The sequence below is a fragment of the Martes martes genome (assembly GCF_963455335.1).
Source record: "Martes martes genome assembly, chromosome: 7".
Taxonomy (NCBI): domain Eukaryota; kingdom Metazoa; phylum Chordata; class Mammalia; order Carnivora; family Mustelidae; genus Martes; species Martes martes.
Window position 1 is genome coordinate 140,177,779 of NC_137894.1, and position 17,791 is coordinate 140,195,569.

A 17,791-nucleotide genomic window follows, 5' to 3' on the forward strand; every position below is an offset into this window, starting at 1 on the left:
GGCAGCAAACACTTTTCCCCGGGAGTTTCCATTGTTCCCAGTGGCTCCCGCTCTTGTCCATTTTGGCCTGTTTTCCTTGAGTCACCTTGCGGCCTCCTCGCGGGCGCCCTTCGGTTCGTTCTGTTGGTTCCTTCTCCGGGGCTTCTCGAAACCACCTCTGCCCCCTTCCCTCCTCCTGAACTTTGCTCCCCTGTCACCTTTTGTCTCAGGTCCCCGTGAGACGGCAGTCCCAAGCCCACCGCCCCCTCTGCTCTGCTCTGTCTTGCTTCTCTCCCTAGGACTTCTCGCTACCTGACACCCTGTATTTCCCCGAGTGCGGCCTGTCTGTCCCACTGCGTGGGCCTGGTGCGTACAGGCCATTGCTGACCTCAGGCTGGCTGCGGCGTTCCTGGTGCCTGCAGTGGGGCTTGGTGAGTAGCCGGTCGGTGCTGGACAAGCCAAGTGCACACGCAGGTAGTGTCGGCCGCCTTCTCACCCGCCCTCCTGCTTTCCTTCAGTCCTCACTGCCTTGCCTTGTTCAGAAGTGGGCTGTTGGGCCCCCGTCCTACTGCTCTCTGATGTTTTGCCATAGACCTCTTTTTTTTTTTTAAAGATTTATTTTATTTATTCAGAGAGAGAGAGAGAGAAAGACAGCTTGCACGAGAGGAGGGGAGGGTCTCAAGCAGACTCCGTCCCGAGCGCAGAGCCTGACACGACCCTCGATTTTGCAACCCTGAGATCAGTACCTGAGCCGCAATCGAGTCGGATCCTTAACTGACTGAACCACCCAGGCGCCCCACCGTGGACCTCTTTTTAAGTTCTGGCCACCGGCCCCTCTCTCGAGTCAGCCGCTGCAGACAGCTAGGTAGGGGGGAGCCTGGTGGGTTCCCTGTGACAGGGAGGAATGGCATGCTGTGGGGTGTGGGGCTATGTACAGGGATCGAGGCAGGTGAGATGTCTGGGCAGGACCAGGCTAAGTAACAAGAGAACAGAAATGCCAAGTTGTTTGCGGCACACGGTCCGCTAGTTTATGATTAGTCCTTTATAGAAGTTTTATTTAGATGATGGCATTGTGTGTGGAAGGTGTTACCTGCCTAGATTAGGCTGCAGGAGAGGGGTGGTGGTGGGATTTCTGGAGGAGGTTGAATGATGACATAATGTGTCGGGCAGTGGAGCCGTTCAGGCGATGGGGGAAAGGTGTGGATGGGTCGAAGTTGGATTGCCGGGGTTGTGAAACCCACTACCTAGGGGAAGAGCTGGGTGATAGACAGGCTGAGTGCCTTAACAAGGGACCCAGAGGGAATTTCTGGCGGTGCCCGCACCCCACATGTGGGAGGAGGGGCTCTGTGGTACACTAAGGTCGGACATGGAGTAGGTAATCAGGATGTGTTTGGGCATCTCAGAACCTGGCGTGTGGCTGTTCGTGCTGCTCCATCGCGCCCTCTGCTGTACGGGATGCGCTGGGCATCCTTGTTTTCCTCCTGACGGTACTTTCTCCTAAAAAGCACAGAATTGAACTCGTCCAGACTGAAGCACTTCTTTCCAGAAACTAGTTGGCAGCAATTTATCGTGTATGATGGTTCAGAATTTCAGGAAGGATTTTTTAGAAAGGGGCAATGCACTGCTGGGTGAGTGTGTGTTTGGAGTGAAACTGGCAGATTTGGACCATTCCTTTAGAATTGGGGGACTGGTGCCTTGAACGCCAAGGTCTTGTGTTGTGGGTGTGTCTCCCCAGCTGGCTTATGGTTGAGATGGGATATCTAGGCAGGGGGTAAAGGAGGCACTGGAGCCCCAGGCGGGGCGGTGAAGGTGAGGGTGACATGCTTTTCCCATTTGGTGGGTTCTGGACATCTTTCCATTTTAGTGTTTTGAGACCTACCCTCAAAGGCCCAAAGTAACCTTCCAAAAGGCATCTTTAAAATCCTGAATCTTTCTGCTAAATCCAGACTCCATTTAGTTAGGTCCTCTTTTTATGTCTTTCAATAAAGTTTTAGTCTTTTTCCTGTAGATCTTGCTAATTTTTGTTTAAATTATTTGCAGATATCCCATAGTCTTCATTTAAAAAAATTAAATCTTCTAATTATGGTTGGTGTATAGAAAAACCCTCATTTTAAATTTTTTTTATTTTATTTTTATTTTTTTAAAAAGATTTTGTTTATCTATTTGACAGACAGAGACATGAGTAGGCAGAGAGGCAGGCAGAGAGAGGGGGGAAGCAGGCTCCCTGCTGAGCAGAGAGCCCAATGTGGGGCTCGATCCCAGGACCCTGTATGCATGACCTGGGCCAAAGGCAGAGGCTCAACCCACTGAGCCACCCAGGTGCCCCAAAAGCCCTCATTTTTTAATGTTTATTCTTAGAGTTTTCAATCATGGATTTGCTAGGGGGCATGTTTTCTTTTAATTACATGTGGTGGTAAATATCCTTACATGCATGTATTCTGACACTTAACTTTGTTTGGTCTCATGTAGTTTGTCCTCAAAGGACAGCAGAAAACTGTGTCTTCAATGGCTTCCTTGGTGGCTTATGATGACTCGGAGTCAGAGGCTGAGACCGAGTCCGTGGGAAGTTTTAATGCCGCTGGCCAGTTGAAAGACAGCTCTGATGGGTTCCAACCTCCTGGGCAGGATTTTGCATCCAAAGCCCCAGGTGTGACGGAAGGGACAGCACTGCCTGCAAAGCATGGTTCTTGTGAAGACCCAGCTGGCCATCGTCTCCCACTGGTTCGGCTCTGGAGAAGTGACCCAGGATCTTGTCCCAGCCAGAGGTTACAGTGGCCCAGGACGGAGCCTGATGTCACCGTCCCTGCAGATAAGCCTCCTCGACCTTCCCTGTGGACCAGCCACACTCCAGCTGGCCATGTGCCCCTGGCAGCTGCCCGCTTTAGGCCGGTAAAACTCTCCTGGGGGACTTACAGTTCCCCTGAACCATCCTTTTGTGCCCAAACCAAATCTGAAACCCCGGGTAAAAATGGTAGCTCTCTTCAGAGGACAAGGTGTGAGGACTGCATTGTGCCCTACACCCCGAAAAGACTACGACAGTCGCAGGCATTAAGCACAGAAACTGGCAAGAGTAAAGATGTGGCGGCCCAGGGTCCGTCTGCAGGGCGGGCCCCTGCCCCTCTCTGTGTGGCCCCCAGAGTGTCTGAGTTTATCCAGCCGTATTTGGACAGTCAGTACAAAGAAACCACGATTCCCAGGAAAGTGCTCTTCCACCTGAGAAACCACAGGGGCCCCGTCAACAGCATTCAGTGGTGTCCAGTCTTTGCTAAGAGTCACATGCTTCTCTCGGCTTCCATGGATAAAACCTTCAAGGTAAGGCTTGAGTGATACCGCCTTTCTTCAGGGACTCTAAGAAGTAAACTGCTGGGGTGTTTTGTTCTTCACCACAGTGAGGTAGGGGCGCTGAACGTCTCCGGGAATTCTGTAATTCTCCCTGTTGCATTCAGGAGTGGGTTCTCAGTGGCCCACCCTGGACTGTCGGTCCATTCTGTGCCCTCCACGCTGATGCTGCCTTGCTTAGGCCACCACAGAATGCTAGTCCTTAGGCCTCATGGGGACACTGAGGACATGCAGACACACTGGCGCCCTGGGGGATGAGGTCGCTGAGTGAGGGCAGTCAGAGGGGGAGGAAAGCAGGCTCAGGGCAAGTCCTGGGCCCCTTGTGAGCCGCGTGGAGTATTGAGCATGCCGGTTATGTGCTGGGCTCTGTGTTGGACGCCAGGGGAGCAGAGGTAGACAGATCGGTCCCTGGCTTTGGGGCATGTGGTGTTGTAGGGCCATGAACGTGGAGAGGCCCTCACAGTCCTGGGCTCAGGAGTGTGAGGACCAGTCTTGCGCTGGGACACAAGTGCTCCGTGAACCCACTGGGAAGGACAGCAGCCCAGTCTGGGAGGGCTTGGTGAACGCTTCCAGGAGCAGGGGAAGGTTCACTTGGTGGAGGGGGTGAGATGGGGCAGAAGGATGTTCTTGGCCATAAAAGTCTTGGGGGCCTGTTGGCTGGAGGGGTGGGGTGTGCAGTGAGGGGCCCAAGGCTGCGGAAGTAGGCAGGGGCCAGACCAGGAATGGCTACAGATGCCCTGCTGAGGACTTCTGGTTTATACAGAAACTCTTTTGTCGTTGTTGCTTATTTGTTTTGAAAGCTACTGAGGTCGTGCAGACTTGCAGTAGGCCGGCCGCACATACGCAGGGATGTAGCGGAGCACGTGTGTCACAGCTCCTGTAACCTGTCTCCAGCCCCTCTGGGCTATACTCTATCCTCCTCCTCACCCTCCTCAGCACCTAGCAGCTCACCTATATGTGGTAGGTGCCAAGTAAATGAGAGCTGAACCAAAGCTTCGTGGAAAAAAAATGTCTTTGGAGTCGAAGGGACGTGGCTTCAGATCCAGCTTTGTTGCGGAGCAGCTGGTCAGCTGGCCCCCTGCGAGTCTGGTGTCTCATCTGTAAAGGCCATAATCTTTCCTGCATCATATGGTCATGTGAGAAAAACGCTTACAAAACCCTGGCACAGAGCTAGGGCCCCCACAGGCGCTCGGTAAATGCCAGCTTCCTCTAACTCTGTTCCTCAGAGTTCTAGAACCGTCCTGTCCAGGACATTGTATTTGCAAGTTTTATATATATATATACACATATATATATGTATATGTGTATATATATATATGTATTTTTTAAGATTTTATTTATTTATTTGACAGAGATGACAAGTAGGCAGAGAGAGAGGAAGCAGGTTCCCCACTGAGCAGGGAGCCCAATGCAGGACTCGATCCCAGGACCCTGAGATCATGACCTGAGCCGAAGGCAGAGGCTATAACCCACTGAGCCACCCAGGCGCTCCGATGGGTGTTGTTTTTAAGCAGCCAATTTGAGTCCTGAATCCGCTAGTCTGTGTTCCCTTCTGGCAAGGCGAATAGAGTTGTGCAGGGACAGTGCTATGTCCTGCCTTTAGTCTGGAGCCTGGGGATCTTACACCCCAGGCTTCGGTGCTGTTCCTGTGGGGGGAGTGGGGGTGGGGCTCAGGTCCACTCAGGAGGCTTCTGGTGTTCCTGGTGTGCATGGTAACGTGCTTGGTTCAATCCCGCGGTGCTGGGGCTTCTCAGTGCTCCTTCCCGAGTCTGCGCCGTGGAGGGCCGAGTGGAGACTTGGCCTTTTGGTCAGGAGCACGTCTGGAGGGTTTCTGGTAGGCCCGTGTAGGGTCTGTGTAGTGCCAGGCCGTGTCTGGCTGGCCCTGGAGGTGGGCTGCAGTTAGCGTGATCGGGGCCTCGGGGTCTGGCTCCATCCCCAACAGCTTTGTGACCCTGGCAAGACACTTAACCTCTCACATTCTGTTTCCTCCCCGATAGAACAAATTCACGAGACCGGTGGTTGGCACTTCTGGGGTGGGACAAACGCCCAGGTGTGTGTGTCCGAAGCACCCAGTCTAAGGCCAGGCACGGTTTTTTGTGGAGGGTAGTGTGGTTACAGGTGGGCTACCTGAGGGGCATGGGCAGCCTCTTTCTAGACCCTGCAGGGAGGGGGCTGTCAGGCAGATGCTGGCAGCACAGGCTGGAGGAGGAGGCAGCCTCGCCTGGAGGTGTCGAAGGACAGACTGGGTTGCTGTGGGCAGAGATGGGTGGAGGGACGTGGGGCAGCAGGTACGCCCTTGTGTGCACCTGCCACCTGCCTGCCCGTCTGTGGGGTCTTGTTCCTGATGGCGAGGGGCAGGCCTGGAGCCCTGTGAGGACTGGTTTGCACCCAGCATCAGTGAGGTGCTCTCTGGGCCCTGCTTGGATCACTTGCCTGCCAAGTTTAGGTTTCCCCTAGGCAGAGGCATCCCCACTGTAGTATCGTTTTTTAAACAGAGCATGGCTGAGTGAAGCCGTGTTTGGGTGTTGTGTGTGTTCAGTCGTGTAGTGGGTGTTTGTGGAGTAGATGAGTGTGTTAGGTGCTATGCATTGGGGATGCGTGGACGTCCCCAGGGAGGGGACCCTGGATCAGCCAACCAGCTGTGACACTTGTGACCAGAAGGGGGCGCAGCTGGCCTAGCTTTGGAAGCTGCTCAGGCGCTCAGTGGAGGGACTGCGTAGAAAAGCTTTGCGTGGCGTGATTCACTCAGACCTGGGTCCTGGGCCTTTGGCTGTGGAACTGCCCTCAGTGGGGCCGGGTGCAGCTGCTGTGCACTGCAGGTGATGTGGCCACCGGCCTCTTGCTCAGCCCGGCAGTCTCCAGGGAGCTCTGTCCACTTCACTGTCTGGCAAGGGTGGCATTGGAGGTGGTCCAGGGACAGGGCGTGGCTGCGTTCATGTCTGCTGGGGTCAGTGCCTCCTGACCTCCTTCTTCCTTTGGGATCCTGAAAAAGCAGGGCTTTAATAAGCCATACATACAAATGGTTGGACCAGGATCCTCACTGCTTTAAGATATTTGACACCTGGGACGCTGGAGTGGCTCAGTCGGTTAAGCATTTGGCTTTGGCTCAGGTCATGATCACAGGGTCCTGGGATCAAGTTCCGCACTGAGCTCTCTGCTCAGCGAGGGGCCTGCTTTTCCCTCTGCCTGCCATTCCCCCTGCTTGTGCTTTCTCGCTCTGACAAATAAATAAAATAAATCTTAAAGATATGTGACAGTTTCCAGTGACAGAATTGCTTGGCAAATTGATTTTGAGCACCTTTTTAGAGTGAAGAATGTGTGACAGGGACCGGAGGAGCCGGGATGGGAAAACCGATTGGGGACTAGGTGGGAGCAGGGCTGGGAACCGGGGAGGGAGGTCCTGGCTGAGGCCTCGGTTTTGCTGGGGCCTCAGCTTCATGGATAGCCTGGTGTGCAGCCCGCAGCTCCAGGCAGGACGGTGTTCCTCCCCTTCCCTGGGGTCGTGGGGGAGGGGAGGCGCCGCAGATCTTGGGGGCCTGTGAGGTGGAGGGAGGGAGTGGGAGGCATGTGGATGCTGAGTCTGGAGTGAGTATGGGGCTGTGGGCGCCGGGAGGAGCCCTGGCTCCCTGTGGCCCAGTCCTGGGTGGAGAGCAGACAGTGCAGTGGGGGAAGAGCTAGAAAAGGTGGATATGACAGGATGCCCCCCCCCCAATGCTGTGCTCCCTTCCTGGGGTGCCTTTCCTCTTGTCTTTTGGTTAAAGCCTGCCAGAGTGCCTTCTTGAGCCCCAGTGCATCAGGAAGGAGGGAAGAGCTTGGGGGCTGGGGTCACAGCACTTAGTTTGAATCTTTCCTCTGCGGCTGACTGGCTGTGTGACCTCGGGCAAGTTACTTCTCCGAATCTCAGCGTGTGTGGTCTGTGGAGATGACTGTGCCTGCTTTGCTGGGTTTTTGTGGAGAAGAAACAGTGTTGGATGTGAACTCTCTGGTGTGGTCCTTGGCGCATAGTGGGCACCTGCTGTGTGTTTATGGTTTTGCTCTCTCCAGGAATCTTCTCCCTTCCTTACCCCGAAGTGGCATCTCGTTCTGCCTGTGTAGCCATGAACCGTATCTGCGACACCTTGTAGATTTTGAGCCTCTTGAACATGGAAACTATGCCAGACCCATTTTTATATTTTCCATAGCACCTGGCACAAAGTTTTGTACATGCTAAGTGATCAGTAAAGATTAAAGAAATTTTTTGGGGTTTTATTTCCAGCCTTTGGGAAAGGATTGTCTCTTAAGTACATAGATTTTATTTGCCACTAGGGGGCACAGTAAGACTTAATATAAGCTCACTCAAGCTTCTAGAATGTGAAAGAATCCTTGATTCAAGGTAGGATTTACTGAAATATGATTTCTTTTCTGATCAAGAGAAAAACAGCACAATCCATCTGATTAATCTAAAGAGCGTGAAGTGCCAGTTCCTTCATCTCTTTAAAATGTAGCTTTGGAATTCATAAATTTCAATTGGGCACATTACAGTGGAAAGATACTTATTTTAATATGTTCTAAATGTTCTGTGAGCTGTAAAATATGCTTATATTAGTTTTGAAAAATTTACAGCTGGAGAAATTAAGTAAAATAAAACAATGACTCATAGCTGCACCGATGCTCTGTTTTCTTTCCTGATGATCCCTTCCTGCCCCTGTCTGTAGCACGCATCTGTTTCTGACAGTTGTAATCCCAGCACGGATACCCTTTTATCTACTCTTTTCATTTCCCTGTGTCCTCATTTGGCTCAACACGTTTGAATACCCACTGCATGTAAAGGTAGAATTCAGACTTTGAAGCCCTTGGAAAAAGTACAAATGTGGCCTGCTTCAGCCAAATGCAGGCAGCCCTCACCACCAGCCCCGTGTGTGGAGCCCTCTGCTAGGCACCAGACACATTCCCATAGGCGTCTGACATCTTTTCTGCTTCCAGGGACCACCGTCCATGCATCAGAACTCAGAGTTCTGAAACACAGAGGAATTTTAAAGAAAATGTATGAATTAGGTGTTGTTCATTTGTTTTACAAAATTGTTTGCTTTAGGAATTTTTTCAGTGTACCTATGATACCTATGATACCCCCCCAAAATTTTTTTTTCATTTTTGATCATGAACGTAATGAAAGCTTATTGTGAAAATCCCTGAAGATGCAGAGAATATGAAGAATGAAGGAGAAAACAGAAATCGTTGATAACCCTAACCCTGAGTCAGTGCCTCACTAACACTGCGGGCCTTTCCTGGTCCAGATCCCCCGTCCCCGTGTGTTCACGGAGCTGGGCTCACTGCGGAGCGTACGCAGTTTTGATTCTGCTCCTTCCACCCCCATCTTTGTGCTGTTTGTAAGGAGCATTTTTATATTTTATTAAAAGCTTTCCCCAAATGTATTTTTATGACTGTCTCAAGTTCAAGACTTTGCTTTGTCATTTCTGTGTTGTTTCCTTTCATTACCTGTTTCTCTTTCTGAAATGGCTAGTACTTCAGTGAACATGGCTATACATAATGCTTTTCTGTTGCCTTGGTGGAGGTAAGATGGTCTTTGATTTACACCCGGGCTTGAGCTAAAGCCTTTGTGTCTGGTAAGTGGAACCCAAATAGATTGGCAAAGCTTCGATGCTATTGTTACGTGAGACCCTTGGGTTCCTATTCCGTATCTGCTGCTTGGTAGCTGTGTGACTTTGGGAAAATCACTTTGTCTCTCTGATTCCCCGGTTTTCTCATTGGTAAAATGGGTATAATGGCTGGGTATAATGTGAGGGTTGTTGCTATGTAGAAGAAATGAGAAGATGCTGCGCAGTGCCTAGCATGTGGAGGGGCTGAAAGACCTGCTCCTGATTCCCCTTTTCTTTTATTGATTAAACAGTTAGAAGACAGGCGAGTCACCCAGAATCCTCCAACTTAATGTAATTCTTGTTTTTGTGAAATTTTTTTTTAAAGATTTTATTTATTTATTTGACAGAGAGATCACAAGTACGCAGAGAGGCAGGCAGAGAGAGGAGGAAGCAGGCTCCCTGCTGAGCAGAGAGCCTGATGCAGGGCTCGATCCCAGGACCCTGAGATCATGACCTGAGCCAAAGGCAGAGGCTTTAACCCACTGAGCCACCCAGGCGTCCCTTTGTGAATCTTTTAATAATCTGTCTACAGATACATGTTTTTCCAAGTGTTCAATGTCAGTACTCCTGAACAGATACTTTTAAAATTTGAAAAGTTTTTGGGTTTCTTTGTACCAAGCTGTTTACCTGCTCCCTTTTCAAAAATGGCACATTTATTTGGAAGGCATGTACTGGGGGGCTGGGTCTGTGTCTCCAAACTGATCCCGTTTAAAATGTGGTAGAAGAAAATGAATTGGAGAGCGGTTTGCCAGCTCTCAGCACGTTTTGAGTCTGGGCCTCTGGCATCCTGGGGAGAAGCGATTTCATACCTGAAGAGGCCCAGGAGAGGGAGTCTGGGGGCAGGGAAGAGGTGCCCACCTAGAGTGGCACCAGGTTCGGTTGGGTCTCGGGCCCCCTTCCCATATACGTTTGAAGGAAAGGATTTTGTTGTGGAGGCTGAAGACCCAGATTGGGGGTCTCATTGTGCTGTTTGCCAGCTCTGTGGCCTCTGACAGTGAGTAGGCTGGAGAGAACTCACCATCCCCGAGCGCTTACCACCTACTAGGAATGGTTCCAAATGTTCCAGCTCCTCTTTGCGACTGGCCTGTGAGGCAAGGGCTGGTCTTCTTCCCACTTTAAAGACAAGGAGGCTGGGGCACAGAGAGGTTAAGGGATTTGCCCATGAACACACAGCTGGTATACTGGAGAAGCAAGATGGGAGGTTGTCAGACCACAGAGCAAACAGAGCTGAAAGACTCATTCTGCTCTTTTGCCTCTGAGGATAAAGGATGGGAAAGTGCATCCCCTCTCCCAAGTTGTGCCAGGCTCTGTCCCAGCCTCCAAGTCCTATGGTTCTGCTAAGGGACATAAGGAGAAGAGATGATTTCCGTAGTGGTTTGGATTTGCATTTTTATGTATTACAGGATCCCGTTGATTTATCATTGTTAGCATATCTGGTTATATTAGGGTATCTTAAATGTGCTTTGTAGGAAGTAATATATCTCAGATTCAAAGACAAGGGATTTATGGATTCAAGTGCCAGAGTGAAGGTTTATTTCAGTTTTGAAAGAATTATTCTTGATGGATTTTACAAAATGAGATTGAGAAATGATTTGATGTGTAGAGTGAGGAGTCGTGGAGCATTATGCAGATGATTGGCAATTTATTCCAAGCACGAGGCAAATCTATTGGAAATGAGAGCCGCACAGCTGGGGAGGAGGGCTGGGTTGTGGTGGTGGGCGTTTGGTATTTGGGGAGTGAATGATTAGCAGTGCACCGAGGGTAATTAGGTGAAGGCCAGGAGAGACTGGGTGCTGCGTGTGCATGTATGCAGAGATCATCTGGGTCCATCTTCGTTTTACAGAAACCCAGTGAGGGGAAGACATTTGCCTTGAGGACACCCGGTGAAGTCAGGTGGTGATGTGGAGCTGGGATCTTCTGTAGGAAGTGCTGGGATGCTTCTCTCTCTGGACACGGCTCCTCTCCCTTCCCACCTTTTGTGTATTTTTGTTTCCGGGAAAGTTCATGGTCATCTCAGTTGTCCCAGGGGTGGGAGTAAGGGCGTCAAGCCCATCGACAGCAGGGTTGCCGAGCTTCTGGGAACTGCTGTGAGATCCTGAGCTGGAACCTTCTCTTCGTGGGAAGTGATTTTTTTTTTTTTTTTTTTGACACTCCTCTCCCCCATATGAAAGCTGCAACGTTTCTGAGGCCAACAAATGAGACATTTCCCACTTTCGCTTTGCTTGCCAGAAGGGCCTTGCAAGCTTTCGCCTTGCAGAAAAAAACCTTAAGTTGAAGGAGGAATAAGAAAAGGAAAGTGTGGCGGAACCCAAGCTGTGTTTTCTGCTTTTTGAAAACTTCATTCCGTTGAACTTTAACAGTTCAGCGTACACAGGGCAGGCTCTGTGCTTGCCAGATGCTGACGGGGAGAAAACAGTGCTGTGCGAGGGTGCAGCCTCTGTCCTCAGGGAACCAGCCTCATCCAGTCTCATCCTGTGTCATTAAGGGAAGAATAGAGCAATTTGGGAAAATGCTTTTAATGTAATTGAAAAATGCAGATTGCAAAATTGGCACGGTTAAGAGTTGAGGCAGTCTAGTAAATTATTTCTTGCTGCTTTTAAAACTTGGACACAGAAGATTCTTACAGGCACCCATTTACTGCCCAGTGACGGCTTTGTCCCTCTCCTTTTTTTTTTTTTTTTTTTTTAAAGATTTTTTTTTATTTATTTATTTGACAGACAGAAATCACAAGTAGGCAGAGAGGCAGGCAGAGAAAGAGAGGAGGAAGCAGGCTCCCCGCCGAGCAGAGATCCCGATGCGGGGCTCGATCCCAGGATCCTGGGATCATGACCTGAGCCGAAGGCAGAGGCTTTAACCCGCTGAGCCACCCAGGCGCCCCTGTCCCTCTCCTTTAAAAGAATAAGTTGTTTTAGATTTACCTTAATTTTATCATAAAAGTGCTAAAATTTTGGGAAAAATACAAAAAAAGGTAGAAATTTAAAAAAATCGTAGGTCTCCACTCAGGCATAACAACTGTGGATGTTTTATAAGCAGCTTTTCCTTTCCACATTTTTTCCCATGAGCATCAACTGGTTTTAATTATACCGTAGGTACTTTGTTTTTGTAAGCAGCATTTACAAATTTTGTGATGGTTATCTTCTCCCCATACTTTTGCCCCTTAAAAGAAGGGCAAAGTCCAACCTTGTCGCCTTTTCTCACAGCTTCTGCTGTCTCTACTTAGGCTTCTTCCCCGGGTGCAGACCCCCCGTGTGAGGGGAGTGGGGCAGGGCGCAGGGGTCGGGGCATGGGGGGTGGTCAGAAGTGCATGCGAGGGAGACCAGTTGTGTCAGGCCAGGATTCCTGGAACTCCCACCCCTCAACCCCCTCACAAGAGCTGTGAACCCAGGCTGAAAGGCGGGAGGACCAGATGCCCGGAGAATCCTGGAGCTGCTTCCAGGCTGGCCTTCCCATCTTCTCTCGCTCGGGGCGAGGCGTTGGGCACCATGTCCCCTCCTGCGGAGCAGGGGCCACAGGGAGATGGCCCATACCCCTGGGGAGGTTCCCTGTCAAGGGCTTTGATCTGGGGACTCAGATTAGTTTCTTGGTCGGGATGTCCCTGGATGGAGCTTCTAATTTCCTTTTCTTTCTAGTTCTCTCTTTGCCTTAATGTTTTGTTTTTCTGGGAAATCTCCTCCACCTTATCTTTCAATATTTTTTTTTTTGATTTTGTATTTCTGCTGCCATATACTTAAACTTTTTTTTAAACTGAGTATAACTTATATTCAGAAAAGTGTTCTATTCTGATCTATCATATTTTTACATTCCAAGAACTGTTTCTTGTTTTCTGAATGTTCTTTTTTAAAGAATATGTCATTTTTTAAAAAATTGCATATTTACAAGGTCTTTTCTTAGCTGTTGGAGTTCTTTGAAAGTTTTCCTATGTTTTGGAAAATGTTCCTGCCCCTTGTCACCTCCTTTTACCCTTGTTTTGGTGTCTGTGTTTCACGTGAGGGGCCAGGGACCCTGCCCCGCTCTTTTCCATTCAGGGAGGAGGCTGGTGAAAGCCGATCTAACCAGAGGCTGTGTGTGTGTGTGTGTGTGGGGGGGATGGGGCCTGTTCACAGGGAGGTTGCTGCAGGGTGATGAGGTGGCCGGCTGGCACCTAGGGCAGGACCCCCATCCATGTGAACCTCCCGACGTGTTTTGGGTACCCTGGTCAGTTTCCCAGACAGGACTCTTCATGCGGTGGCTGCTGGAGTTCAGGCATCTGAGCCAGGGAGAAGGCTGGGGTCTCTGTGTGGGGCGTGCAGGTGTCACTCCGATGCTTTTCCTCCCAGCACATAGATCTACTATGTTCTTTTCAGCGCCTACAGTGGCCTTCCGGTTGTGACACATGCCATCAGTTATGTGTAAATGTGACTGTGTCTTCTTCCCCTAGACAGTGGAAGAATTATTAACTTTCCTAAACATTTGCTAATTGAGTGGTGTCTTATTTGAGAACCAAATGAATTCATTCGGGTGCAGCTCCTTTAAAACCAGGTCGGCAGCTCGTTAATGCTCAATAAGTGTTTGTGGGTTTTGTCCATCAGTCTCCTGCCATCTTAGCATTTCTCTTCTGCAGCAATTTACATACTAACAATACTGACCTGTCATCATATCCCTCCCCCCGCCCACCATGTGTTGTTTGACTTTGCGTTTTGGTACTTCGTTATTGTTAATATTTTTTACAGGGAAAACCTGACATTTTTTTGGGTCAAGTGTATAGACCTTTCCCTTTGTAATTGTCCTGTGGCCTTAGAGCATGGCATGTCCTCCCCCATCTCAAGATCTGATAAATAGTCACCTATATTTGACCTTCATCTAGCAGTGATTAGCTTGAGCCAGTTTCAATTCTCATAATCTCTTCCAGGCTTTCTGTGGGTCCGGGGCCGGCTGTGCCCGCTGTGATGAATGTGCACTCGGTGCCAGGGATCGATTGGGATATTAAGGAGCAGCCCTGCTTCGTGACGCTCCCCCACACTGATGCTGGCTACTAATGATTTAAAATGACCTTCTTCCCAACCAGCTTATTCCGCAGGGCACGGGTGCGCCATGACCGCCTCAGCCTTTCCTCAAAAATGAAATGTTGTTTTTGACCATAAAAGAAATACATGTATGCTATGGAAAAAACAGGAAGGTATAAAGAAAAAAACTGCCCATTATCTCTGCGCCCAGAGGCAATGACTGTAGACTTTTGGTATATTTCCATCCAGTCTTTGGAAATAAAAGGCAACATAGTTGAGTTCCAACTATCCATGTGATTTTAAACCCCTCCTTCCCCCCCACGTACTGTACTGCGGCAGCGGAGTTTTAACGCTGCGACTCACTGCGGTGGTTTTCAGTGCACTCTGTGAGCCCCTGGGGTCCTCGAGACCCTTTCACAGGGTCTGGGGGGTGAAAATCGTCTTCATAATAGTACCCAGAAGTTATCTGCCTTTTCCACTCTCCTTTTCTCATGAGCGTACATGGAGTTTTCCAGAGGCAACGGGACGTGTGCTGTTATAATAGATTAAGTACAGAAGCGGCTCTGTGAGCCCAGCTGTCTCTATTAAGCCGGCCGTTAAGGAGCTGGCAAAAATGTAAACAGTGCCTTCTTGCTGATTTTTTTTTTCTTGTCTTGGAAAATAGAATTATTTTTCATAAGAGATGTTGTTTATGTTGACATGTAATGGGTTTATTATTGGTACTTTTACATAAATTAATACTCTGAAGTGTTCTCAGTTTTAATTTCGAATATGCTAAACGTGGATTGATAATAACCCACATTAAGCAGCAGCTTTCTGGAGTCCTCAGTAACTTCAGAGAGTGTAAAAGGGTCCCACCAAGAGGCCTGGGGAGCACGGTTTGATTTATATCTGTAATTTCTCTTTAGCGGGATGTACGTGTGGGTAATAGCGGTGTCATCCCGCGGCTCTGGTGGAGGGGCGCGAGTCAGCCGCCGCTGCGTCAGTGCCTCCTCCTGCGTGGTTAGATTTCCAAACGGCGTGACTAAAACATGATCCCGGAGGGTCCCAGCCCCCCTTGGCCTCCCGGCCCCTTCTCGCTGCCCTCCCTTCTGCCTGTTGTGAAGGTGATTTAACATTACAAAATGATGGGAAAAAACCTCCCAGTTCCAGCATACACCTCAATTACGGTGATCCTTTCAACACCCTCCCATCCGTTTCTGGTCCATATGGGCTTGTGTTTTTCACAGAGTGCGCATACAGTTTTGCAGCCTGCTTCTCCCACTTAACATTCTCTCCCAGCCTCTCCCGCCGCAGCGCCACCGGCCGCCTCTGCGTCTTCGGAGGGCTGTCAATTTGTGCCGGGTCCATGATGTTCTGTCGGGCTGATTAACTGTAATTTACTTAGCTGTCCTCGGACACTTAGGTGGTTTCTAATTTTTGCTATTGTAGATAATGCTGAAGTGGTTGTCTTCATGCATGAAATCCTTTTCTGTCGGATTATTTCTTTCAGATTGATTCCCAGAAGTGGGACTGCTGGGTCAAAGGCTTGTACATTTTCATGGGTCCAGATACGTCTCTCCTCAGATTGCTTTCCAAAAGGATTATACCAATTTGCACTGCCACTGCAAAGCCTGTGTAATAACCAACTATTTTGCTTAACTATCATGCCTAGAATTTTCCCTTGTAGCCCCAAGGGGGCAAAGGCCCTTCTCTAAGTGAACGTGATCTATAATTATTTAGACTAACACCACAATTGCTTTCAGAACATTTTTAACCTGCTGAGTTTAGAATTCTAACTCGCATACAAGCCAGCGCTAACAGTATCACAAGGAGCACTTCTCTCCCTGCTCACAGCGTGTTTACACAGCCCGACAACTGCAGGGAAACTGAAGGGCTTTTATAAACACAAGTGGTATCTTTCTGAACTAGTTGAAGTATTATTTTGAAAGGTACAGAAACACAAATTAAAACACATTTTCATTGTAACCTTTGGTTAGGAAAGTTGTTTGTTTTCGTCCTGGTCTCTTTCCATGTTCTTTGCTCTCATTCAAGCGTGTTCTGAAATATCCTGGCTCCTTGGAGTCTTGCCATGATGCTGCGAGCCCGGTGACGGGGACACGCGGGGGAGTGTGGCGGCTGTCCTCAGGTGCTAGTGGGGCTGTGGTGGGAAGAGGAATGGGCTGTACTCTGGTTTACTCCCGGCAAAAGCAGGACTACTGGTGGAAATGTGGGGGAAGAGGTTGGCACCCTGTGAGGAAGAACTTTCCAGCACTCAGGACTCGTCACCTTGGGGAGTATCCATCTCTTGGAAAGGGGTGAGGATGGAAAGGTTCAGGGCAGGTTGGAGCCCGTGTTGCCCGTGGGCTGGGAAGTAGATGCAGGTGGGGTCAGGGACTCTAAGGGCCCTTCGGGAATGCTCTGTGCCCGTGGCCGGGCCCCTGGTGGCTGTGTGCTGGCCTGGAGAGGGCCCCGAGCCCGGCGCTGGAGGCAGGGGCAGAGGCTGGCACGGCGCTGAACGTACTGGGAGCACGCACGTGAGGCACACCCATCCCCACCCCGGCTTCTCTGGGCGTCCACACTCTGTGAAAGAAGGGCCTCACAGGGCTGTCAGGGTCAGACAAGGTCAGGTGTGGGAAGCCACTCTGTAAACTCTAAAGCCCTTAGGAATGGAAGGGATTATCAAGAACTTCTAGCCAGGGTTTATTCTGTAATTGCCTTCGAAGCCAGGTTCTTAAACACGGGAGGCTTGCCATCCGGTTTACCTCCAGCTACCTTGATTCGTTGAACAGATAACATGGTGTGTGCCCAGGGATGCCAGCAGGCCTCTGCAGGGACTTAGGCTCTTCCAGACATGGCTTCCTGTTTTCTGGCTTTGCAGCGTGGTGTTGGCTCCTGGTGGCTGGGATGTGCTGCTAGACTTGTGCGGCCAGTGAGTCAGTCAGGCCTTGGTTGGGCTCTCTGTCTGCGGTATGAGCGGTGAGGCGCCTCGGGACCGGGTGCCACAGAGTGCGTGAGAGAGATGGCCCTTGGGGTCAGTACAGAAGACTTGGTGTCTCTACTTCTTTCTTCATTTGGTCGTCCATTGATCCAGCCGTCGATTCAGTGCTCACTCTGTACACGCTCTGGGCTCAAAGGGACCAGACATACCCTTGCTGGCACGAAAGTACACAAGGGGAGTGGGGTGCATCTGTCAGGGTGGGGGCAGAAGATAGGACAGGCTTCTGGGGAAGGGGAAGGTCGATCTGGGTCTTGCTGGGTCTTGGAAGATAAGGAGATGAGGAGCCAGGTTGGTGGAGAGGAGAGCCCTGGGCTATGACTATCGTGCTGCGGCGGGGACCAGTGTTGGCAGGCCGGGGCAGTGTTGGCATCCACTGAAGGGAGCCAGGCAGGACCTGTTGCAGGCTTTAGGCCTGGACAGGGCACAGGGCCCGGCTGCTGCCCCTGGTGCCTACACTGGGTCAGGCACCACACTAGGGCTTTGCACCTCGTTTACCCACAGCTGGGGTGCAGGATAGTCGCTCGGGCTTGGGAGTCCCACTGTGGGGCTCAGCCCTGGCCTTGTGCTTTCTGTGACTTGGACTAAGTTATATAACTTTTGGGACCTTTGTTTTTCCATCAGTAGGTGGGGATAATAATAGCATCAATCGTAGTTTTCTGAGGTTTAAAAAAGAAAAACCATGGAGAGCTCTTAGGGGAGGACCAGGCATGTAGGAAGTGCTTCATCATGTAAGCTGACATTGGCAGCATCCTCAAGCCCGTTTTACAGATGAGAGAATTGAGGATCAGAGAGGGACAATGAAGGACATGTGACTCCTAAACACAGAGCTGGTGTTTGGACTTACCCTTGTCTGCCTCTGCGTTCTGGAGTTGTTC

The 17,791-nt window shown here is 50.2% G+C and overlaps 1 protein-coding gene across 3 annotated transcripts in view; it reads left to right on the top strand.

Moving 5' to 3' along the window:
- WDR25 (WD repeat domain 25) overlaps positions 1–17,791 on the top strand; it is a 141,971-nt gene that overhangs the window by 689 nt on the left and 123,491 nt on the right. Inside the window, exons 2-3 of one of the 3 annotated variants that reach the window (XM_080807774.1) lie at positions 279–410; positions 2,449–3,291. In XM_080807774.1, coding sequence (XP_080663900.1) covers positions 2,485–3,291 — 807 coding nt within the window. In that variant the 5' untranslated portion in view covers positions 279–410; positions 2,449–2,484. Of the gene's footprint in view, positions 1–278; positions 411–610; positions 845–2,448; positions 3,292–17,791 lie in introns of those variants that run through there. The other 2 variants (XM_080807776.1, XM_080807775.1) reach the window with 2 other exon arrangements.